This window comes from Podarcis liolepis, assembly GCF_965112155.1.
Source record: "Podarcis liolepis genome assembly, chromosome: 11".
NCBI lineage: Eukaryota > Metazoa > Chordata > Lepidosauria > Squamata > Lacertidae > Podarcis > Podarcis liolepis.
This window is the reverse complement of record NC_139565.1, coordinates 48,106,742-48,132,217: the sequence shown is the minus strand read 5'-3', so window position 1 is coordinate 48,132,217 and position 25,476 is coordinate 48,106,742. Positions and strand designations below refer to the sequence as shown.

Genomic DNA, 25,476 nt, shown 5'->3' with positions numbered 1-25,476 from the left:
CTGATGGAAGCAGCATGACCAAGACCACTTGAGCCTCAAGTGACAGTAATGGATCTAGAAGTACCACCAAGCTATGTACCTGCTCCTTCAGAGGGAATGTAACCTTATCCAGAGCAGGTTACCTCCCATTCACCAGTCTAGGGAGCCATTCACTAATGGTGCCTCAGTCTTCTCCGGATTGAGCTTCAGTTTATTGGCTCTCATCCAGTCTAGTAATGAGGCAAGACATTGGTCCAACATATCCACTGCTGCAGCTGAAGATATAAAGAAGATGAGCTGTGCATCAATAGCATATTGCTGATAATGTACTCAAGACTTGAGATGACCCCACTCAGTGATTTCCTGCAGATGTCGAACAACATGGGGGATTAATCTGAATTCTGTGGAACCCCATATTGAAGACTCCATGGGACCGGATGACACTCCCCAAGCACCATCTTCTGGAAACAATCATCCAAGTCGTATTGGAACTACTACACAGTGATGCCACCTACCCCCCAACTCAGACAGCCATTCCAGAAAGATAACGTGGTCAGTGGTATTGAAAGCTGATTGTGGGCACACACACTCCTTTCTTCCAACAGAAGTCAAAATACAGGATGACCAAAACAGTTTCCATCAGGATCCCTAAGTCTCAAAGGGCAGACTATCTTAATCGCTCCCCCACCCTTGCAGTGAGGATACTGCTAGCTTCACTAGGAAGTCTAATCTTCACTAGGAAGTGGTCTGACCATGACAACAAAGTCACAGAGACACCTACTCTAGACCAGTGTTTCCCAAACGTTTTTGGGCAACGGCACACCTGTTTACCGGGAAAAAATCTCGCGGCACACCACCATTAAAGCCCCGCCCCGTGACGTCAGCGCGCAGCGTCACGCCGGGAGGGACGCACAAAAGTGAAAGTTTTTTCCCTTCCCCTTGCCGGGGTGGGAGGAGGCAGCAGAGCGAGGGATTGAGGGACGGCGGCAGCTGAGGCGGCGGCGGCTGTTGTGGTGGTGGCAGCGATAGCGGGCGGAGGAGGAGCCGTCGCCGGGAGTTGCTGCTGCTGCTGTTGCTGCTGCTGCCCGGACATGCCGGCCTCCTCCTCCTCCGCTGTCTCGCGCTCCTCCCTTTTGCGCGCGCTGCCCCGCCGCTCGGCACCAGCACCGCGGAGCCGCCCCCGGCTCGACGCGGATCCTCGCCGCCGCCGCCTCTCGCCGCCCAACTCGCCCGCCTCCCTCCCACGGCACACCAGCCGGTGTCTCACGGCACACTAGTGTGCCGCGGAACACCGGTTGGGAAACACTGCTCTAGACCACCCCTCTCCCCACTTGGAGCAAAGACAAAGTAAAGGGTATCCGAGACAGCTGTCATGAAGGCCATGAAATTGTGAGCTGCTCCACCTGCAGGCTTGACATGGTTGCTGAAATCACCCAGAATTATTGTCTGGGATTCCTACAACACCACGCTCAAGACTTGCTCAGTCATTGCAGCTTGGTGGGTGGTACAACAACAATATGCCTAATGTGTCCAGCCCTGGGGTATAGAAATTTCCTGATGAGGGAGAATGAACTTTGGTGAACCACAGTAATCCCATCTCTAGCCTGGGTTGGTGCTGCACTGAGTACACAGTGGGACAGAACTGGGAAAGATATGGCTCACCCTTCTTTCCTGCTCACACCTTAGTGCGAAAAGGATTTTGTGGAGTTGGAAAATATTCAGAAAAGGGCAACCAAAATGATCAAGGGAATAGAGCAAATCCTCTATAAGGAAAGGTTGCAAGTTTTGGGACTTCATAGTTTGCAGAAAACGCGACTAAGTGGTTACATGATAGAAGTTTATAAAATTATGCATGGCATGGAGAAATTGGATAGAGGAAAGTTTTTCTCCCTCTCTCATAACACTAGAACTTGTAGACATACAAAGAAGCTGAATGGTGGAAGATTCAGGAAACGTAAAAAGAGTACTTCTTTACATATTGCACCATTAAACTAAGGAATTAACTCCCACAGGAGGCAGTGATGGGTATCATCTTGGGTGGCTTTAAAAGAGGATTTGACAAGTTCAGGAGAGGGAGTCAGTAGAGCTTTCAATGGCTACTAGCTATGATGGCTGGTGCCATCAGTAATGGTTATGAATACCAGTTTTTGGAAACCACAGGAGGGAATGGTGCTCTTGTGCTTGGGTCCTGCTTGTTGGTTCCCACAGGCATCTGATTGGCCACTGAGAACAGAATGCTGGACTAGATAGGTCATTTAACTGATCCAGCAGGCTCTTCTTATATTCTTTTTTCTTGGTAATGCACACCCTGGTCAGCACCTTTATCAACAATTAGATCATGTGTGAGCATGGTCTTATTATTCATTAACCTAGAATTTAGCAACAGCACCACTTAGCTATTGAGCACAGTGGATGAGCACCCAACCGTGTCATGGGGTTGTGGAGAGGCAGATACAAGCACCAGATGCAAGTTGTCTCCATTATCTGCACCCTTTGTGATGCCTACCATTCCCTTCGATTCCCATTATTAAATGGTGCATGTTTATTCCATGCTTTTAAAAAGTATTTTCTTTGCCTTAGTTTGTTTAACTGATACTTCCTGAGAAGTGGTTGAAAAATGGAATAGTTGTGATTTGATACCAAGTTCCAGCATTAAATGTCCTGCTATTTGACATCCAAGAATAGGTGGACACTAGATGAAGAAACAAAGCCTAAATAATCACAAGCTAATCAAATGGTTAGCATTTGTCCTAACATATTTGCAGATCTTGCATGATAGGAGCCATATATGTTGATCATATTTTACAGTTGGCATTAGAAGAAGCTTAATGGGAATGGATAACCACTACTTTGCTTGTAGGTGGCAGACAATCTTTTTTCTTCAAAGGCTTGAATATTAGTTTAAATTTATATCACCCTTTTGTTGCACTGTATTAGACCAAAGACATGCCTTTAATACCATTATTTTAAAAAATGGCAGGCTAGTTCTTACCCCTAAAATATTAGTGTGTGTGTGTGTGTGTGTGTGTGTGTGTGTGTATTCATTCATCCACGCCTGGTTGGCTCTTTCAACAATATAGTGGTACCTCGTGTTACGTACCGTCCCCCTTACAAATGCTGCAGGTTATGTACTCCGCTAACCTGGAAGTAAGTGCCCCTTGTTGTGACCTTTGCCCCGGGATGTGAGTGGAAGTTGCGCTCCGGCGGCACGACAGCAGTGGGAGGCGCCATTAGAGAAAGCACGCCTCATGTTACAAGCGGTTTCCTGTTACGAATGGACCTCCGGAACGGATTAAGTACGTAACACGAGGTACCACTGTACTTCTGTTCTGTTTTAATAATTCGTTACTGGTAAGTAATTTCTATTTCAGAAATTAGATCTATTCCTGATCATTCTTGAAAAGAAGTAAAAGTGTTGATGCCAACAAACCAATTTTTTTTACTTTAAGAATGTCCTGATCCAGGGAAAATTCTGAAACAGACTTCTGTATGTTTATGTTATGCAGAGGCTCATCCAGGCTCACTCAAACTGGCTGAATGAATTTTTATACACACACTAGGATGTGGATGTTCACTGAGGCACCACTTGCTATGCGTGACTAATTTTCTGTGGGTAGAGCTGGAACCAGGGCCTTTAGCTCTTGTGTTTCCTTTTTAAGGAAAGTTTGAATTGGTTAACCAGTGTATGAAGACTGATAGCAAACTTTAAATGCTTATTGATTTTGTTTCAACCCTAGAGTGGCATTAAGTTTATAATACGCTACCTTGTAAATGAGATTTTTACAGTGTCTGTTATGCTGCATGTATGTTGCAGAGATGATCCGTTCTCTAGCTCCATATTATCGTCAAGTGTATTTAAACTGCTATGCCTTGAATTGGAGGCAAGGTTGACTAGATTGATAATCTCCATAAGGTTTGTATTCTGCAAATCTGCTGATCTTCTAGAATTTCTAGACTGGTGGAAACCATTCTGCCTTGGAAAAAGTTGTTAGGCACGGAATAAGAAAATCAATGCTTTGAGGTAGAAGATGGACCTTTTCAATGAACTTATATTTTTACTTGGAGACTTTTGAACTGGTCTTTGGCCATAATAAATAATAATAATAATAATAATAATAATAATAATAATAATAATAATAATAATTACTATTACTTGGAGACATTAAATATTGCCCCTAGAAGTTTCTGGCTTGCCTGAGGACCACTTAGTTATTAATACTAAATAAATTTTGTTATACTTTACTTCCAAGTTATTAAAAAAAGTACTTGTACTAATATAATTGAGAAGGCATTTAACTGACTATAGAATAATAACTCATTTAACTCTATGGAATAATAGTTTTGGGGTCATCTGTACTTGGACAATATACTCACTGAAACATATTGTAATAGTTTGTGTGACTAGTGACTCCTCAATACTAAATCAACAAAGTTTTTATTCTTTCATTCATTGCCATGCAGAAAAGCTTACATGTTTTGGATTCCAGTGTGTTGTTACATGGGATATTCATTGTTCTATATATACAAGTCTGTAAATTAATTTCCGGATACTAGGTGAGGGCTTGAAAAGTCCCTTCCAACTGTGACCAGTCCCATCTAAAGGGGGAAAAGAAAAATGAAGGCGCCATCTGGAGTGATTTGTTTCTTCAATTAGTGGCAATACCTCATATAGTGGCAAAACTTACACTTTTAGGATCCCCAAATATGTACTATATTGGCATACTTTTATGGATGAGGAAACATCACAGTGAAGGTGAATTTCAACTATAGAGACTACAGAATATTTGCTTAATAGAGGTGAAGCACCATCCTGAGACTCACAGGATCATCTTAAGAGAAGACTTATTAGTACTTTGGGGAAAAGAAGCATAAATACCAAAGTGATGTAGATTTACTACCTGACTAGTGGATTATCTATTAGCAAGCAAACTGATGGAGCAGTGAGCCTTTGCAAGTTTTGGATTGTTCCTGAACCTGAAAGTTGCTGATACCAAAGAAGCTGAGTCACCTGTTGTTGGATGTATTGAGGCTGCAAATGAACACGAGGCTAGAGAAGCAATTGAAAATGTCCCTGCTCATGGGAGAGTGCTTGGTTAAGGATAAATCACTCATAGACGCTATCAGACAGATCATGCTGCCTAGTGAAATATCTGGAAAAGGGGGCTCTTGCATCTCTGTAGAGTATACTTGTAAGTTTGAGTTGATGCCTGGTCATCAACGCAATCCAAATTTCTGCAAGCCCCACCTACAATCATCTGCAAAAGCATTCTTCAGAAGACAAGACTGTTTATAACCATCCAACATTCAGCAAAATTCTCTACTGGTAACTTAAATAATAAATATTGCAAAACATCTCAGAGTTAGATGGGACCTGAGTCAAATAGCCCAACTCCCTTTCTGGTAAAAGATAACTGTATGTAAAGCATCCTTATTTGATGCTTATCATTGAAAAATAATAATAATAATAATAATAATAGGAGAGGAATTCTTCAATCTTCCTGTGCAGCTTTTTCAATTGCTGGATTTATTGTATCACAAAGTAGCAGTAGGGATCCCTAATTTAAAAAAAGCTAATTGCTTTCTGAGAATGAGTTCATATAAGTGCTTTGAGTGCTGCTTTATTAAATAGTGTGTGTTTATCTGATGTTCTAACTGTGCATCCTTCTCAGATGTACTTAAAAAAACACACACCCTAAGATGTAGAGCAAAATTTAGAATGTGATTGGTGATTCCTGAAGTTCAGCGCTAGTTGGTAATCCCTGTGACACTTTCCCCTGGCGCTGCAAGCCCTTTTTGCAGCAACAGTGCTGCCCTAGAGATGTAAATGATTCCTTTGGAATATAGAGTTTGGGGCATTACAGATTAATCACTATTAATTGAAACATGCAGAAACATGCTATCAAGGCTCACAAATTTACAGGTTGGAAGAAATGCTGGAAAAATGGCAGTAAATAACTGCAAAAATGCAAAGGGAAAGAAGATGAATAAAGCACACACAGAGAGGCAGAGATCCATGTTTTTAATGTGGACTCTATTTTAAATTTAACATTATTGCATTACTTACATAAACCTGAGGACCTAAGTAATTTGAGTTTGAATATGACTTTTGTTAGTTACTTCACAGAATGTGACCTATCTGCTACTGTGTTAAAGCATTCAGTTGCTGGCAGTACCATGAACTACTACAAATTCTCTATCACTGTGCTTCACTAGCTGAAAATACAGCAGTGGCATACAATTTAATCACCTTTTCTACCTCTGTACTTAAGTAGAGGAAGAACCTTATATGAGGAAATTGTTGTGGATGTTAAACTTTGTGTGTTACTTCAGACACTTTTTAGATAGCACAGGAGGGTAGTGGGTAGTGTGTCAGTGCAAATGAATGCTTTTAATTAGTATAGGATGTAATGGCAAATGGACTTTACCAACATCTTTCACATAACTGGGCAATCTTGGGGGCGGGGGGTTAGTTAACAAACAATAACAGTAGGCAACATGGCAAAAGCAATACTTTCAGCTGTTTGTAAGTAGAAAATGCATTGGTATGTAAAAATTATGCCAGAATCATGTGAGAGGCCTGTTCCAGTTGCTGAAAGAGGCAAAACCAGCTAATCTATTAGAGTCATTTTCCTTTCTCAGATCCTTAAGAGTAGGGAACTTGCATGACGCTGCATGTGTGTATATGTGTATGGATGTGTGTTAGTTGCAGTCCGATTTGCCTGTCTACAGCTCATTATTTTGGGCTTTGATCACTGGACTCTAGTGAGAAGCTAGCTATCTTTAAACTTTGTTCTCCCCTATGGCCTTGGATGCATTTTGATTAACTCCATTCTTTAATAGTTGAAGCCCTGCCCCGGTTGAGCACAGTCCCAAAATGGTTTCTACCTCTTGGTACCTCTCATGTTAGATGTGGATTGCTAAATTGCTAGGAGCTACAGGCATCTTTTACCGCAGATATTATAGGTGGGTTGTAGTGAATATTACAGACCTCAATATTCCTCTAAACTGAGTTTTTGCCATTTTGTAAGTGCAAATATCTGTACAAGTACAAATTACTAATAAAGACTATTTTTGTGTGCTTTCATAGAAATGTGAACCAACATAACTGTTCAGTTTTTCTGAATTATTATTCTAGGATCAAGACCACCTTTAATACTTCAGTCTCAGCCTCCACCTTACTCATCACCTAGAGATGTTCCCCCAGACATATTATTAGATTCTCCTGAAAGAAAGCAAAAGAAACAAAAGAAAATGAAGTTAGGCAAGGATGAAAAAGACCAGACTGAAAAAGCTGCAATGTATGATATCATTAGCTCTCCATCTAAGGACTCTACTAAACTTACGTTAAGACTTACTCGTGTAAGATCTTCAGATATGGACCAGCAGGATGATATGCTTTCTGGTTTGGAAAACAGTAACGTGTCAGAAGGGGACATTTCCTTTAATGTGCAGTATCCAGGACAGACTTCTAAAACACCAGTTACTCCACAGGATATTAATCGCCCATTAAATGCTGCTCAGTGTTTGCCGCAGCATGAACAAACAGCATTCCTTCAGGCACAACAAGTGCCTGTTTTACAACCGAACACTTCAGTTTCTGCAAAACAACCTCAAAATCCTTTGGTACAGACGCATCAACAGGTTTCACAACATGGAACTATCACGCCATATGATGAAGTAGAATTGGATGCATTGGCTGAAATTGAACGGATAGAACGGGAATCAGCTATTGAAAGGGAACGGTTTTCAAAAGAAGTGCAAGACAAAGGTAAAACTGTTGCGTATGTGCTGTATTTATATTTAATCAAATTTCCTATCTCCTAGAAGTCCTTGAAAATAAACCATAATCTCCATATAAATTCACATTCTTAGTACAAAGTTGGTGATTAGTGGTGTCTGAATATTTAGAGAACAAACTTGTAGTGTGACAAATCTCTCTTAAACCAAAAAGGAATACAATTTAGGTTGTAATCTTGTGTATACTCACTTGGAGATAAGTGCTACTGAACCCAACTGGATTGACATAGGATAGGGCTGTTTACTGTAACTTGCATTTCTCTTCTCAAGAGTAGAGCAAGGGATAAGGGAAAAGCTTTGTAATTGATGATAGCCACTTTTTGCAGCATTCATCCTGTAATGCATTTGTTAAGGTGGGCAGACTTTCAGCTTGCAGGATCTGGTTTTTGTGTGTATATATTTGCCAGAGCCAGTTACAACATACTGGTGGTGAATCTAGCTGTAAAAAATGTGGCTGGAGCAGGACACAATTGCAGTGACCTTCCTTTATCAGTAGACATTTACATCTGAACTACACACCACAGAGTTAACATCACACAAAGATCTTGTTACAGTGATTGCATTTAGTATATTATTTTTCTAAGCATCATAATCCAATGCTGCTCAATTCTCCCTTGTGCTCCCCCCTCATTACCTCAAGTGATGAGAAATAAGAAGAAAAGAAGGGAGGGAGAGAATGGAACTAATATCAATCCTGTGCTTGTTTAACCACAAATAAAACTAGTAACATCTTTCATTATCAAAATAACAGACTTGCGAACCTACTCTACTTGTAAAACTAAATTAATTCATTTTAGGAGATACATCTAATATCTATCCAATGCATATATCGTCAGAAATGTCACCAAGTTATTAGTGATTGAAAGCCATGCTAGAACTAGGTTGAACAATTTCATAAAAGTAAGATAACGGATCACCACAGTTTGTTGCCATCAGACCTGGAGAGCAATTATTTGCATGTTTACTTAGAAATGTAACTTTGTGTTCAGTTGAGCTTAGTTTCAAGTAAGTGTGCTATTCTCCCCCCCCCCCCCGATTTTTTGTTAGTAGATAGAGTGGGAGTTATATTTAGGGGGGAAGTGGGATTTTTTTGAGGAAGGAAGTGGAAGAGTAGGAAGAGAAGAAGATAATGTGAAATAGGCAGCTCCTAAGTTGGCACAAGTTTAGCTCTGTCACCAAGAGGGTAGAACTACATGCACTTTGGGCAAGTCATTGGTGGGGAGGCGGGTGCAAAGAGAGGAAAAGTTTATGGGCAGCACTTCTCTCAAATAGAACAAATGCTCAAATTTCATCACAATTAAGGCTGCAGGCACAGCTCTCCAACTTCTCCAGGCTAATGCAAGGCAAACTTTCTCCTTGCAAGGGGGAGAAGATATGGAGGCAAAAGAGGGAAAACAGCTGTGGCTCCTGCATATGGATTCTCACTTCTGTTCTATGAATGGATGCTTAACATGCTTGGGAATGAGAGGGGAATTTGATCAAATAGTTGCTCTCACCTCAGAATTTTGCTAGTTGGTACCCCAAGCAATTTTTTGTCTCCATCTGGGCTGCTAACTTTGCCTCATCAGAAGCAACTTAGTTACTCTTATTCTGGCCTTTTGAACAGGTGCAGATCCACAGTTAGGGTAAAAATGCTGCTGGACATGTGCACAAAGCAGCAATAAAAGAAAGATGCCAAGTCTCTCAGGGGAGACTATTGGCAGGCAAAATCATCATGATTGACATTTTACCTTGCAGTGTTCTGCTTGCCTCCACACTGAGATAATAGAAATGGCTGTTGCTGTTCAGTATGGGAATATCCATGTAGCCTACTTACATTTCATTGTTAAAGCATTTTGGCAGCATTTCCTCAACATTTGCTTCATGGAGAAATGGAAAGACAATCAAACCTACTGAATTGTTGGATTGTCAATGCTAGTAAAAGACATAGGAAAAGGGCTCCTTCTTTATTTTAAAAGTTGTCTGAACGCTAGCTTATACCTTTGAAATTCTTTTTTCCAATAGCTTGTGATACATATTTAGGCTGACACCAATAAGTTAATCACCAGTTCTAGTTGCAAACAGGGATATCTTCAAATAGCATAGAGCCATCGTTGCCTGCAATTTCAATTGTTATGTTTTATCCATAATTGGTTAAAATTGGACATCTTAAGTAATTTGGCAGAGCATTGCTAACATACATCACCACCAGTTTTCTAAATCTGAAATATCTAGGAGGTATAAGATATCAGTGATACCATGGTTTGTAAATACAAACACTTACATTAGTTCTTCTGAAATCAGTGTAGATGACATATTGTTTTAGCTCCATTGGTCCAGTGAAATAGTCCAATCAGCATACATGCTGCCTCTTTTTTTCTTTGAAATGATAGCTCTCAGTAAATTTTATAGCACCTGATAAGACCATGGGAAGTGCCCTTGTTTGTTGTGTCTTTGCCAGTATGGACAATGGAGGAATGTTTCCCTCTTCTGGGTTAAACCTAGAGCTGGGACAATGGATGCAATGCACACATGCCTTGCAGCTGCTGCAGATGTGGGAGAGAGGTATCAGATGCTATAGTAACAGGAATGCTTTCCATACCCTGTGAGATTGAGAAGATGTTAAATAGATGGTGCTATGGGAAGGATAGGTAGCAGGTAGAGCAGAACTTTTCAAACTGTGTGTTGTGACACGTCAGCATGTTGGCTGCGGTGTGCTCGTGAATGCTCTCCGTGCTCCTACCGGGGCTGGAAAGTGGTTAGTTTAACCTCCAATTTGTTAATAAAACTGATTTACTGTGTTGCAAAATTTTGCATGTCTAAAAAGTGTGTCACCAACATGAAAAGTTTGGGAGTGCCTTTCCCTAATAATCTGATGCAATCACTATTGTGCCATTAGATAAGAATGCCATGTCCTGCATAATCTACTACAACAGTAGAGCTATATTTCAGTGATGGAAGCCCGTACCATACCAGGTCACTATTTCAGCTGTCAGAAGACACCAAGTGTGTGATACAAAGTCTAAAATTCATTTTCCCTTTAATGAAGCTTTAATCTGTTTTAATGGTTTAGCATAATTATGTTTCAAAGTGTTGATTGGCATTACTTTACTTGTATACAGATTTAGTGTTTCTTTTTTCTCTTGTAAATCTAATACTTTTACTAAATTTATCAGATCATTTTCATATGTATTCTTACAGCTGGTTCAGAAACGTGTGTTACATCTTAATGTTAGTGACACAATATAAAGGTATCCTGAAATCAGCTTCCTAATCATTACAAATCCATATTTACCCTTTTTTGCTTTTTTATAAACTTTTTTTTTTTTAAAAAAACACCATTCTGCTTTCCTTTCCCCCCAACCCATTCCCAGATATTTGGGATATGTAAACTAAAATTGCTACTGTAAAGTGAGGGTTGCGCTTTTCAAGGTATGTTGAGGAAAGCTTAACAGTCAGAACAAATATTGTGCCCAGTTAGATATACTTAAAAGATCTAGTAGCCCAGGAGATCTGAATTATATCTGTATCATAGCAGCTTTTAGCCTTGCCACATTATCTACTAGTGAGGGCTTGAGAAAAATGAACTGGAAGATACCACTGTAAGTTCGATACTGTTAATTGAAAATTCATTTCCTGAGTTAAAAATACACAGATCAACATCAAATTGTTTGACTATCCATCAACATTATGCATGAGTCAGTGCACCTTTTATTAATTATGTGGCTCAAGGAATGGATAATATATAAAATCTGATTCATAAATTGCAGAACATAGGATAAATTGAGATTCTGGATGATCTCAAACTGGAAGCGCTGGTTGTTGTTCTTTAAGTGAGGTAAATCCAGGGGTCCGTAATGCTTGAATAGATCCTGGAGATAGTGGGCTAGGCAACGTAACTCGAGCAAATAATGACAGTTTTAGGTGGGGCATTGATGGACTGTGAGTCAGTATGTGTAAAAATGCATGCATTTAGAATAACATAGTTCCAAGCCACGATTGAAGTCCTGTGCTGAGATTCCTTATCCAATGAAAGGAGAAGAAATTGGTTTGACTTACGGAAATGTAGATCTGATTTAAAACAACTGAAAAGCTACATATGTCCACAACCTTTTTGAATGGTTCGATCCACCAAGTGTGTGTTGAAGTCTCCACACACCTTTCACGCACAAAGCCAGAGAGTTGCATCATCACTGTTTTAAGCTTCTTCCAGTTTTCTGTTGTATGTAGGAAATTCTATCCAAAATTCCACAAATTAAGAAATTAAGACTTCTCATAATTTCATTCTAGCATGCACATACCTGTAAGTGAACAAAAAGGAAGTGGCCATGTTTTGTGTTGTGCTGTTTTCTGTGGTGTGTTTGCCATCTTTAAATATTGAGCTTCAAGGATCTCATTTCCTAGGATTATATATGATCTGATTTCAGTCACTTTGATCTTTGATTCAATGAAAAGTCAAAGAATCTGATTACATCCTTCAGAGTTCAGAGGTAATTGTTTAACTATTAACTATTTCCTTCTACTAGTGTCTCACTCTTTTTCTTATCAGGAGATGGATTTAATGCATATTTTTTAAAAGACAGTTTTATGTCCACTATTGGTAGTTTTGTAATCTAAACTAGTTGTATGCAAATGATCTATTGTAATTCTCAATCCTATTTATGGACAGAGAAATTGGGAATGGGAAAAGGGGAATAAGCATTTCATCATCTTTCTGGAGAGAGGAGAAATGGGATTAGGCTTGCCATTATGAATGTAGTTATATCTATTGAAACACAATCGCAACATGTGGCTAATGAATGTGATAAATATATTATAATTGGTAGTAGAATGTCATCCAGAGTTTACAATTTCCAAGTAATATCCAAATAATATATATCAGTTCATAACCAAACAGTTATGTAAAGAGTTACTGGTGAGGAACACCATAATAATAATAATAATAATAATAATAATAATAATAATAATAATAATAATTTTATTTATATCCCGCCCTCCCCAGCCGAAGCAGGGCTCAGGGCGGCTAACAACACTAAAGTAGTGCAACATTCTAAAAACATTATAAAAATTAATTAAAATCAAAATTGATGGCAACCATAAACTAAAGTTCTGCAGGCAGGATGCCTTTCAATGCCCAAAAAGTATTGTGGTGGGTGCTCCAACGTAACAAATTCAACAGCAATCAGCAAATAAGCAGTACAGTATATCCGGATTGGATCAACTGTTTGGAACTAGACTCTTCGTCAGCCGATAATGAAATTACAGACATTAATTACAATGAATGACAACAAAAATAATACTGAGCAACCTGCATATTAAATAATGAATAAATAATGAATAAGGAATGTATACCAAGTAATTTTTTTTAAGAATATCCATACAGGTAAAAATAGTACCTGTGGATCAGAGCTCACTAATCAGTGTAGCTAACGGATACTGATACAACCGAAGTAAGAACTTATAAAGCAGTAGTATAGCTTGTTTTTCTCATTAATCCCCCCCGCTGCTGTTGCAAGAAACTGTTGGCAGCCTGGCCACCATTTTGCATTCTTTACATTGCCTGGACCTAACACCATTCGAAGGCATTGTAGAAGGAAAAAGTGTTCACCACAAAAAATGGTGGAGAGCATTCAGATAAAATTTTCAAAGTGACATATTTTTCTGGGTGAAATCTCCAAATTGTTTCAGGGGAAAAAAAGGCTTTTGAGAATTTTTGGTTAAACTAAAATTGTTGTATTTAGGGATACAAACAAATGCATGCCAGGAGAACAAAAATAATGAGGTTTTAAGTGTAAAGGTGTATAATGTCTGTTTACTTTCTGATTCCCCAAGCCACTCTGCCTTGGCAAAACTTCTCCTGAGGACTGTAAAAATAGGTGGGCTGTCTTGCTGACCACAAGACATGGCTGATGGTCTGAGTTCTGATTGCTGGACGATAATTTCTGTAGTCCTAAAAATCTGTACAAGAGCTATAGATTTATTAATGAATTTTGTGACTGTTGAATACTAGTCATTTCTTTCTTTGGCACTATCCAATCACCCAGACACTGGCATGCTCTATGCTCAGTCAAGTAGGAGGCAGGATTTCTCTGTGCAATGATTTTCTTTCCACCTTCACTTTTATAGTGCTATGGTACCTGTCTTTCAGAAATTGGGTTTTCTTCCACCTTTTCCACCCCTGCTTCAGTGGCCAGGACTAAAGAGACCTAGTTTAGCTACCTTTAGTTTTTTAAGTTCCTTACTTCGGTGGCAGGGGAGGGTTTACTAGAGAATGATGGATGGTGTTCCTCATAGAGATGGCACTGCCTACTGGAAGGAACAGGCAGGTTCACTGAAGCCTTTTGCCTCCTCTGGTGGGAGGAGTGATCCCTCACATCAGACTGACTTTGCCTGCCTGCAGTTGGTGATGATTGAGTCTCCTTGCTCTCTGTTGAGTACTTGCCTTTTCTTGGTCTGGTGCTTTTCCTATTGTATATTTTTGAATTGGTGATGTTTTTGTTTTTATTTTTACTTTGCTTCCTCCTCTCCCCCTTTGGTGCTACTACAGTTGTTTGTTGACTTCCCTTTTGTTGCCCCAAATTGTGGGCTGTTTGTTTAGGAATAAGCAGCCACAAAACTAAAATAGAAAATGAAAGTAACCACCAGAACAGGTGAAGTCTTAGCTCAACCGCGTGGGGAGGGGGGGGGGAGGGAATCAAATCCTATCATTTCCCACTGATAAATTTGTAAATAAGCATTGCCTAGCAGTTCTTGCATTGGCAGGCAGCAGAGCTCAGGGCTCCCCCTGGTGGATGTCAGGAATTTTGTAAAAGCTCATTGCTAACCACAAATCTTTTAGACCGAATACAGTGGTACCTCGGGTTACAGATGCTTCAGGTTACAGATGTAATTCAGAATCATATTTATTCCTCAAAGAATAATTATTTAATGAATGTTGATGAAATTTAATTATTGCCTGTTCTTGCTGGTATAGTTGGTTCTATCTTGCTGTAGATTGTTCAAACATAATTTAGTGTCACAGTTTTGTTTTTAAATCTCAGTAGCTTTCCATAATTCATTTTAAGTTATATTGTTTTCTACAGCAGTCCAGTTATGTGTCATAGTCTATGAACATACAAAAATTCATATGTTTCATTTCCTTGAAATTCACTAAAATGAACATTTTTAATTTATTCTTTCTTTGATTTGCAGATAAGCCTTTGAAGAAACGAAAACAAGATTCCTATCCACAGGAGGCTGGAGGTGCTACTGGAGGAAATAAACCAGCTTCTCAGGAGACAGGTTCTGCAGGAAATGGGTCAAGGCCAGCCTTGATGGTTAGTATTGATCTACAACAAGCAGGACGGGCGGACTCTCAGGCAACTGCTACTCAGGACTCTGACATCATCAAAAAGCCTGAAGAGATAAAGCAGTGTAACGATGGTTCTGTTTTTGTTCCTCAAGAGGATGTTATTGGAGTACTTAAACTAAAATCTGAAAACCACCCTGACATCCCTAGGAAAAAGTCAGATTCCGAAGGTGTAAAGGTGGAAATACAACACAATGAAAACAAACAAGCAGAAGTGCAGCAAAATGAGAGTAAACGGATAGAAACTAAACACACTGAAAGCAAGCAGGCAGAAATTAAACATGAGAGCAAACATGAGAGTAGACAGGTGGATGTGAAACCAAACGAGAGCAAGCAGAATAATGGCAAACAGGATATAAGGCAACGACCTGAGACTCCAAAACAGAAAAATGAAGTGAGGCCAGATACTCCAAAACAGAAAAATGAAGGCAGGCCAGAAACCCCAAAGCAGAAGAATGAAGGCAGGCCAGAAACCCCCAAACACAGACATGAAAACAGGCGGGATTCTGGTAAATCATCTTCAGAAAAGAAGCCTGATATATCTAAATATAAAATGGACATGAAATCTGATCCTTCCAGAGTGAAATCTGAAAGGCCTGATGCATTAAAACAGAGGACAGATGGACGTTCAGTTTCTGACTCTCTAAGACGGGATCATGATAACCTTAAACAAAAATCTGAGGACAGGGGTGAATCAGAAAGACACAGAGGAGATTCATCCAAGCTGAGAAGACCTGAGTATTTGAGGTCTTCGAGTAAGGGCGAGCATGACTCTAAATATATCATTAAATCTGATAACACAAAACCTGAAAAACTAGACAGAAAACACAGGCATGAGTCTGGTGACTCCCGGGATAGGCTGTCATCTGGGGATCAGAGATCAAGACCTGACAGCCCTCGTATTAAACAAGAAAGTAAAAGTGATATTGGTAAATTAAGGCCAGATAGACCGGGTTTTAAATCACACAACAGTAAAGATGAACGAAGGACAGATGGTAATAAGAGCAAAATGGATAGTAACAAAGCACACACAGACAATAAAGCGGAATTTCCCAGTTATTTGTTGGGGGGAAGATCGGGGGCTTTGAAACACTTTATCATTCCAAAAATCAAACGTGATAAAGATGGTAATGTCATGCACGAAGCAAGGAAATCAGAAATTAAGGGTGAACCGAAGGACAAAGTTGAGAAGATTGGGCTTGTGGAGGATCTAAATAAAGGAGCTAAACCAGTTGTTGTTCTGCAGAAGCTTTCTTTGGATGATGTACAAAAAATTATTAAGGATAGAGAAGACAAATCTAAAAGCTCTTGTTTTAAACCTAACAAGAACAAGTCATCCAGATCAAACAAAGGTAAGTTTTCAAGTTTTTATCCATTATGTTTAGTATTGTGGTGTGTTTTATTCTAAATTTTAATTTTGGTAGAGAGGGTTTTTCTTGTTGTTGTTGTTGTTGTTGTTGTTGCTGCATTGTTGTTGTTCCTAACCATGACTTTCCTAAATCAGTATGGGTAAACATATTAGGGATTGTTTTGTATTAGATTGTACTTATATAGCTTGATTATCCAAAAAGGTTGTTTAACAAAGATAAAAGCATTGTAAGTGTTGATTTTCTACCCCACAGGAAAAGTACATGTTTTTATTTCAGCCTAGTTGTGGAATCGAGTTTATTATATATTTACTTGGGCGTTATTTCTTAGGGTTCCTAGCTTTCATCTTTGGTGGTAACCTGCTGCATCTTTCAGAAAAATAGTAAAATCAATGCTATCTGTTTTATCCAGCTAAGTATAACCAATGTGGACTTTTAATGGGTCTAAATTAGTCATGTCTTTTAATTTCATATTGGTATGACCAATATTAGCTTGGTATAATGAAACAAACATGGCTCTAAAATTTCCAGGTGTAGGCTTGTCCTAAAGTTGGAATTTCTCAGAAGGCTCCAATCTACCTAGATTTCGGGAAATAATGATTACATAATCATTTCCCTGTTTAATACTTTATCAACAAAGTATACTTGGATCAAAACAGATAAAAGAAAACAAAGAGGGGGAAAATAATGATTTAGTAGGTTTGTGAAAATAAAACTGTATTTGGTGCTGAAAAGGCATTGCAGTAAGCGCCGGCTGGAATTCTTTGAGGAGGAAGTGTGCCACTATCAAGAAGATTCTTTCACTTGTAGCCACCTGCTGAAGCTCAGTTGGCAGAAGCACACAAAGAAGAGCCTCAGATGAAGATTTCGTGCTGTTTAATTCTGCATATCAACCTAAAAAGTGGAAATTAATTTGTTTTTGTAAATATTGTACAGTATAAGCAGATGATCAGCCATGTACACCTAGTTAACCATGTTCAGCTTGTTTTGCATTTCTGTTCTTGTCCAGGTTGTAGCTAATTTACTCATTTCTACACATGGTAGTCCTTTCTCAGTTATTAATATCCTTTCCTTTAAAGGTTTTTGCTCAACATGATACTATTACATAGCACACACACGTGTAACTATAATTATTGCAAATTTCAAATATATATATATGAAGGCATCAATGTATTATATGTCTTTATTTCTGTAAACATTAGCTGAATGTAGAAGAGTGGCTAGCTTTCAGTCTATGTTTGGTTGCAAAATATTGAGATCTATTCTTAAACAGAGCAATTACTGTATGGTCACTGATGCTGGAACTACAACTCCCATTTTAGCATTAAAAAAATGGCTACATTCACATGTCCATGGTAAGCTTTGTTCCTCAGCACAAGCAGGGAGGAGCAGAGTAGGTATAATGGGCTTGTGCATGGTACACCATGGTTTCTGGCTCACTGTGATATGTGAATGTTGTCATTATTGTCTGCATTTAAGACCTACAGCTGGGTTTATTTCTTGATTTCATTGTCACTTCGAAAAATGAACTATTTCCTTTCACAGATGTGCCTGAGACAATAGTAATTAAGCTGTAAAACAAGCATACTTTGATAGTTAATGTAAAACTGGTTTATTTAAATAGCTCCTGATCTATAACTAATATCTGGGTCAGAGGCTTTAATTTGAGCACATGAACTGATTTCATGACAGATGTATTAAACATTTTAGATAACTGAACAATCTAGAGGGTGGAAGTATGCATCAGGTGGTCAGAGTGGGAGAAGAGGTGTCTGTGAGTTTTATCTCATCCTCAGTCATTTGTTCTGTTAGAGAAGGGTAATGTCTCTCATTTCTCATAACTGGAGAAAGATCCTTGTTTTCACAGTGGTTATGTTGCAGCTCACTGTGGATAAATAGTACAGGAGGGGAGCAGAGACTAGAGAGAATGATCTGATTTAGCAAGCATACTTTGCTTGTATTCAGTAAACAAAGTTAAAAACTTTGAAACTGCCAAGCTTACCTATTGCCTTCTTTGCATTTGACATTCTATCATTGCTCTTAATGAACATATGAAATATAAAATTTTCCAATTCTTTCTTTTTCTGTAGGAAATTTTTCATTTCTCACATCATTTGAAGGTGACTCCCAGAAAGTCTTTATGGGGGTGGGGAGGCTCACCAAAAGTTGGAGAGAAGCACTTTTTGTGAGCAGAAACTTTTGGGAAGCACCTTCACCCAATGTTCAGCAGTTACTGTCAGCTGCTTGCATCACAGCTCACTGTGTTAAGGCTTTGCTGAGGGCAGGAGGGGGCATGTCCTTGAATTGAACCGTATTATTGAAGTATTTGCTACTTGTTTGTACAGTATGCTTATTGTAAATGATGCCAGTGTATCTAAAGATGTATGTAAAGTTGCTCTGCTATAAGTTGGAAATATGCATTTTGTCAACATAACTAGCTTTTCAAAGTTGCCTTCATCTGGTTACATGCACAATCTGCTTACATATGCAAATATGAAATGGGTAATGAATGGTTCCAAATATAATGTTGTGTATTGTGCTTATGAAGAGTCATGCTGAAGTAGGCTGCTTCTAAGAGGGAGATGATTTTTTAAAGTTTTATTTTTTGCAAACGAGAGCTCTTGATTGATTTGATATTTTAATTAACAATTTGTACTTTAAAGTTTGAATTAGTTATTTTTGTTGATAATGCTGTGTGTTGCTAGTTGCTATAACTTTTTTAAGTTTTAGAAACTATTGTCATACTGTGTGAAAGGACAGGTGAAAGTTCTAATCAACACATGCAAATATTAATTTGTTTTGAACCTTATTCACTCACAGTGTACTCTTCATTGATAGGTAGCATAGATCAGTCAGTGTTAAAGGAATTACCTCCAGAACTCCTAGCAGAAATTGAATCTACCATGCCTCTCTGTGAACGAGTGAAAATGAACAAACGTAAGCGTAGCACAGTAAATGAAAAACCAAAATACGCTGAAATCAGTTCTGATGATGACAATGACAGTGAAGTAGCTTTTGAAAGTAAGTAGAGTGGTGATTTCTCATTTTGATAACGGTGATATATTGTGTTAAAAATGGTTTATGGTGTCTTCCTAATCAGTCCTGCCAGATCAACAAGGATGAGGCCAGGGTAGTTCACATGGGGGGTGGGGACCAAGTAGGTGTACACATTCCCAGCATTCTGTGGTCTTCATCGAGTAACCCAGTGTCTGAAGTAAATCACTTCCTGATTCAGCATAGTAAGGAAACAGCTAAGTAACCTGCAGTGTCACATTTTGAGTACCTTAGATAAAAACAAATAGGAGCTGAGACAGAATTTAGCTACTGGCTCTCCTTCACAAGTCTGGATGGTTTTCTTGTGTAGGGTACTGTAGACATATTGAGGAAACTATAGTAGGCTGTGTTGAGGTATGCTGGTGTAGTATGGCAACTCTTGGGGAAATAACTTAGACAAGGCATAGGCAAACTCGGCCCTCCAGATGTTTTGGGACTACAACTCCCATCATCCCAAGCTAACAGGACCAGTGGTCAGGGATGATGGGAGTTGTAGTCCCAAAATATCTGGAGGGCCGAGTTTGCCTATGCCTGACTTAGACAAAGGTCACTTAATAGGAATTCACTACAATACAGAGATAAACGTAGTCATGGAACTCATACATGGCTCTTTTTCTTTAAACAGTAAACAAATTTATTTTGAGAACTCATCTGTGGTGCTTCTGGAAGTTGTGTTTTATAGAAAATTTAATCACCTTTAATTGATCTAGTGGGGCTGAAAAAGATGGCTTACTATGTTTTCCTTCCCTTCTTAGAAACTGAGCAAAAAGTGAACAAAATGTAAAGAAACATCAGAAGAAAGGTTTTATGGTTCAGTGGAAGGGTTTGAAAAAATTTGGAGTGGAAAATAACATGCACATGCCTACTTCTGGGTTCCTGTCCTACTACTTTCATGGTGCTACAGATATGCTTTATTTACAAGAAGATAAAATGAATAGGCCCCTAAACAAAGTGTTTTGCAATTTAATTGTATTTCTAAAACAAAATTAAAAGAATTAGGGGAAAATTGAAAGTAATAATACAAATAATGGTGTCCTTGGTCTTGAAATGAAAATCAAAGTTTTAGCTAAAAAGTATACCTTTCAGTAACTGAAGCTAGAGATACACAGTTTTATCCAGTCAAGAAACACTAATTTCGACCAATAGGCAATTTTTATAAAGAGTAAGAGGGAGAAAAGGCATAGGAGGGAAATTCAAATTTACATTTTGAAACTTTTCTGGAACATACTAATTTTCTTATTAAGGGAGAGGCAAAAGAAGAAAGGTTGCAGAAAGGTTGCAGAAGTTTGATGGAATAAGAGACATTAGGTCTATCAAGAAGAGGGTCAGATTAATGTAGAGTCCAGGCAGGAACATCAATATGTATATTTTTAAGGGCCCCCCTCCAACTTTTGAGAGCCTGAAAAGTGAGAATCAGACATATAAACTGAACACCTGATGAGATTTGGAGCCAGGGATGAAAACTGTAAAGAAGAGAGAACATGTTTGTTTCAGTGAGCAAGAGAAATAATGTAAGTAAAGGAATTCTGCAACAGCTTCAAGGTTTCAAAGAAGTGGCTGGCACACAAGTCAGTTCTGCATGCACATCTGGGATGTTGCTGCTTAATTTTTTAAAAAAACTACCACTAGCACTACCTCAAACAAACAAACAAAAACAACCCATACTTCAGCCTATATATTTAGCAGTGGGAATTTCTGAAGTGAAAACAGCAAATGAAAGTCAGACATCAACCATAATAATAGCTTATACAGATCTTGACTCAAAAATCGAAGGTGAGAAATGAAGCCCAGGTAAGCACAGCAATACCTTAGACAAGAAATACAAGTCTGAAAAAGCTTTTGGGAGCAGAAACAGGAAAGGATGGGCTTCCGTGTTTCTGTATATTGAATACTGTGCTTGAAAACTTTCAGTAGAATTTAGCAACTTGATCTTTATCAGTTTGTCCTCCATGATTGCTACTGCACCAAGAAAGAAGTGAAAACATGCTTGTGAATTGCTCCTAGTTGGAAGATAAGTTGAGTTTCTTTAAACTGGACTTTGCATTCATAACAGTGTGTTAATTTCTAGCTTCTCGGAAAAGGCATAAAAAGGATAGAGAGGATGATAAAGCTTGGCAATATGAAGAACATGACAGACGAGCTTCTGGAGAACATAAAAGGAGTAGCCACTATCATGAAGGAAGGAGGAGCTCTGGTAGCAGTCGATATCGCAATCGTAGTCCAGAAGACTCAGATGTAGATGATTATTCTCCCCCTCCTAGCCTCAGTGAGGGTAATTATCACACCACTGTTAAACTTGCTCTCACATTAGTGATAATTTTTTCCTAAGGCTTAATTTTTTTAAAAAAGTATTCTTAAAAACCTGACTTATTGACAGATAGTTTTAAAGTTGTATTGGTCATATTGAATGTCATGATAAACCATACTTTATAGTGACAGGAAGAAGCCTAGTCTCCCCTGGCTTGTATTCCTCTTCTACTCCAGTATGTCCCCAAGGAGGAGTGTGGAAGTTTTTGAGATTGATTACATGTGACACAGCTACCTGAACCCAAGAATTACTGCACTCACACGATGAAATCTTGGCTTAATAAGCCGCAATCATACATGAGCTGTATGTACTTACACATAGCCCCTGCGTCGCTTCTCCTTTTATGTAGGCAACAAAACAAACCAGGAAGCTGCAATTGTCCATAGCTTTCCATTCATGTGAACCAGGAACTATGGTTAATGGCTTTGAAACACGTCAGGATTTGGAAGTCAAACATCCTGGCTTGCTTGGAAGCTGTTAACCTTGGCTGTGAAGCTAGTTTATTTCAACAACCCATAATTAAGATTAACCTCAGTTTAGGGTTTGGACATAATGCTAAGCTTCAGGTAACTGAAAGCGGAAGCGAAAGTTTCCTGTCTCCTCTCACAGCCATGCAGCAGGAGGAGAGGAGAGCATATGAGCCAGGGAGGAGGCTGGGCTCATTCCCATCTCTGTAAACCATGATTATTGTGATGTCTGAACACAATCTGTGCATTGCCATATAAGAAAACATTTGTGGAAATGTTCTATTTTATATTTTAAGTGGCTAGAAAAATGAAGAAAAGAGAGAAACAAAAGAAGAGGAAAGCTTATGAACCAAAGCTAACACCAGAAGGTAAGGTTGCTGCCACCGTTGTTTCCTACCTTTAATGTCTTTGCCATTGTTAGCTGCCATTAATTGACCATGGCTCAAATATACTATACTTCATATTTTTATTAGAAATGATGGATTCGTCTACCTTCAAGAGGTTCAGCGCTTCAGTAGAAAATATTTTGGACAATTTGGAAGACATGGATTATACTGCATTTGGTAAATAATCCTTTTCTTATCAAATGATACATAGATTGCTATATATCGGCCTTTTTGACTAACATCTTCAGTGGACTTGAACACTATTTTCCTAAAACTCCCCCTCCCCATGGCACCGCTTGAGAATTCAAGAAGGAATAGTCATTGCAACCCATTGCAACCAGCACAAAAATTCCTGTTTAGACAGGGTGGAATGATTGTGTTGCTTAGACTTTTGTTCTGAAATTCAGGGGTTTTTTTTATCCAACTTTTGCCAGGGATCTCTAACTGCTGTACTTGCAGACATTGGCTATGTTTACACATCATTTACACCTTAATTGTTTTATGCAATTGAGCAGTGTACTGGTGGAGTCACCACTTCGCTCCTCCTGCTTTCTTGGCTGCACCAGGAGCAGCTTGTTGTGTCATCTAGACTCAGGCTTGTGGTTTGCTTCTCACTAAATAAACCATGAATAGTAGCTAAGTCATCTTCTGTGTACCACTTGTGTTTCGTTGGGGGGAAACAAAATGTGAGCCAAGGTTTGCTTGACAGCATGCCAATGCTTATGATTTGTTTCCAGCATTCAAGTCACACAGAAGGATCAAAGCCAAGACTTTTGAGCAGCATGCACAACACACTGCTCATTCATATTAAACCATGGAATGGCATAGGGGGTCCCCCTGGATCATGAACCTTAGATTATGGTCTTGTTAGCCTGCTTGATAATTCAGCCCTGCTCAAAACAGCTTCAGTTTCTGTCATCACAAAAATTTAAAGTTCCTAACTTCTCAATTCTTCAGCAATGTTTCAATGGACCAATTGAATGGAGCTGATCTATGGAGCATTTTGAGAAACTCTTGAGCGAGGTTTTGAGAGACAGTCTTCTAGCCTTTACTTCTGAAGTTGAGAAGGATGGAGAAATTAGTTGGGCTCACATTCTCTGTAGTCACATCTCCCAAGCTGATACATGAACTGTGATGCATTTCTGCAACAAAAATATGCTTATAAAAAAGCATATATTTGGGGAGAGTGTACACAGAAATGCATATATTAGGCAAATTTGCATACAAAAAGTATATATTACGTGAAATGCACATGAAAATGCACACAAATTATTAGTGAACTTAAAAAAAATGCAAACTGATACACAACTAAGGTGAACTGAAAACTGGAAAAATAAGGAACAAAGGTAAAATAAAAACAACAGCTATAACTTTCTTGAGATATTGATGTCTATCTTTAAAATGGCTCTGTCATGCTGCTGCATTGAAAAGAAAAATGAAATCTTTTAATTTCTTCTTCTTTAGGTGATGATGATGAAATTCCTCAGGAGTTTTTATTGGGAAAGCATCAGCTTAGTGAATTGGGCAGTGAATCTGCTAAAATTAAGGCAATGGGCATTATGGACAGGGTAAGTTATTGCTGCCTTAAAAATGAAGAATGCGGCAGATTTTTGTTCACAGAGTGATTCTTCAACAAATATTTTTCTTCTGGAAGAGATGTTATCTGAGAGCTCTTTTAATCTCCGGGGCATTTGGGACAAAATGTAAAAGACAAGTGTGTGCTGTCAGTTAAATGTAGAAGCATTTATTATTTGTTTTGGTAACTCACAACTTATACACATTCAGCTTTATGCTCTTGGCAAATTAAGAAATTAAAATAAATTAAAAAGATGGTAAAAATGGGGTGAGCATCCAGGAAAAAAACCCGTTTGGGAAGCCCACCCACTCAAGAACCCCATGGGTTTTGACGATACATTATTTTGGCTTTAGGCGCTATCTGGAACATAATCACAATGTAACTTGAGAGTTGCCTGCAGTCTAGTCCGAGCTCTGTCTGGGCACTCCCCCCTCCAAATCCTAACCTTGAGCTGAACTAGGATCTACTTCCAATTTTATTTGGAGCCATTACTTTTTTAATTGGCAAGTGAAAGGAAGGATACGCAATTTGAGGATGAAAGACACTACTCTGTTTATAAGTCCAAATGGTGGACATAGAGATGATCATATCCATGAAGGATAATTGGTAGATAAAATGTTCTGTTTTTAGCTTTCAACAGAAAAAACAGTGAAAGTCCTGAACATATTGGAGAAGAATATTCAAGATGGTTCAAAGCTTTCTACTCTTCTTAACCATGTAAGTTGCTAAATGATGCTAGTATCATTGTATTTATTTTATACATTAATTGAGAGGCTAGAAAAAGCCTCTCCAGCTCTCCTTCTGAACTGGAGACTGCACTTGAGGAATCCTAATAAGGCTGGTTCAAATGGCATGGAGTATACTGTGACATTGCTACCAACCTCAGCTGAGAATGTCACATAGAGAAAATAATATCTAGTCTAAGTAACTTACTAGGAAGTCATTTCTACAGAGAGCCTCTTTAAATTGAAATAGAGGTTCCACTAGTCTAGGTATGCACAACTCGAATAACCACAAATGATTTGTTTATATTTTATCAACAGGACATCACTGATACGTTAACTGAAGACAAGCATCATGTTATAATTTTAACTAGCCAGTGTTCTCTTTAGCTAATTTTTTGACCTTTCATTTCTCCATGTCCCATACTGCTGTTTATTATCTCTCTCCAAGTTGAGACTTTTCTTTCTTTATACCACCATAGACCTGCATTCT

General features: G+C 38.7%; 1 protein-coding gene across 5 annotated transcripts in view; it reads left to right on the top strand.

The window, feature by feature from the left end:
- Positions 1 to 25,476, top strand: part of NIPBL (NIPBL cohesin loading factor) — a 128,497-nt gene that overhangs the window by 72,383 nt on the left and 30,638 nt on the right. For 3 of the 5 annotated variants that reach the window (XM_083465635.1, XM_083465634.1, XM_083465636.1), the window contains 8 exons: positions 7,115 to 7,747; positions 14,947 to 16,455; positions 19,309 to 19,491; positions 21,593 to 21,796; positions 22,596 to 22,667; positions 22,773 to 22,862; positions 24,150 to 24,253; positions 24,892 to 24,978. In XM_083465635.1, the coding sequence (XP_083321761.1) occupies positions 7,115 to 7,747; positions 14,947 to 16,455; positions 19,309 to 19,491; positions 21,593 to 21,796; positions 22,596 to 22,667; positions 22,773 to 22,862; positions 24,150 to 24,253; positions 24,892 to 24,978 (2,882 nt within the window). The remainder of the gene's footprint in view (positions 1 to 7,114; positions 7,748 to 14,946; positions 16,456 to 19,308; positions 19,492 to 21,592; positions 21,797 to 22,595; positions 22,668 to 22,772; positions 22,863 to 24,149; positions 24,254 to 24,891; positions 24,979 to 25,476) is intronic. The other 2 variants (XM_083465637.1, XM_083465638.1) reach the window with 1 other exon arrangement.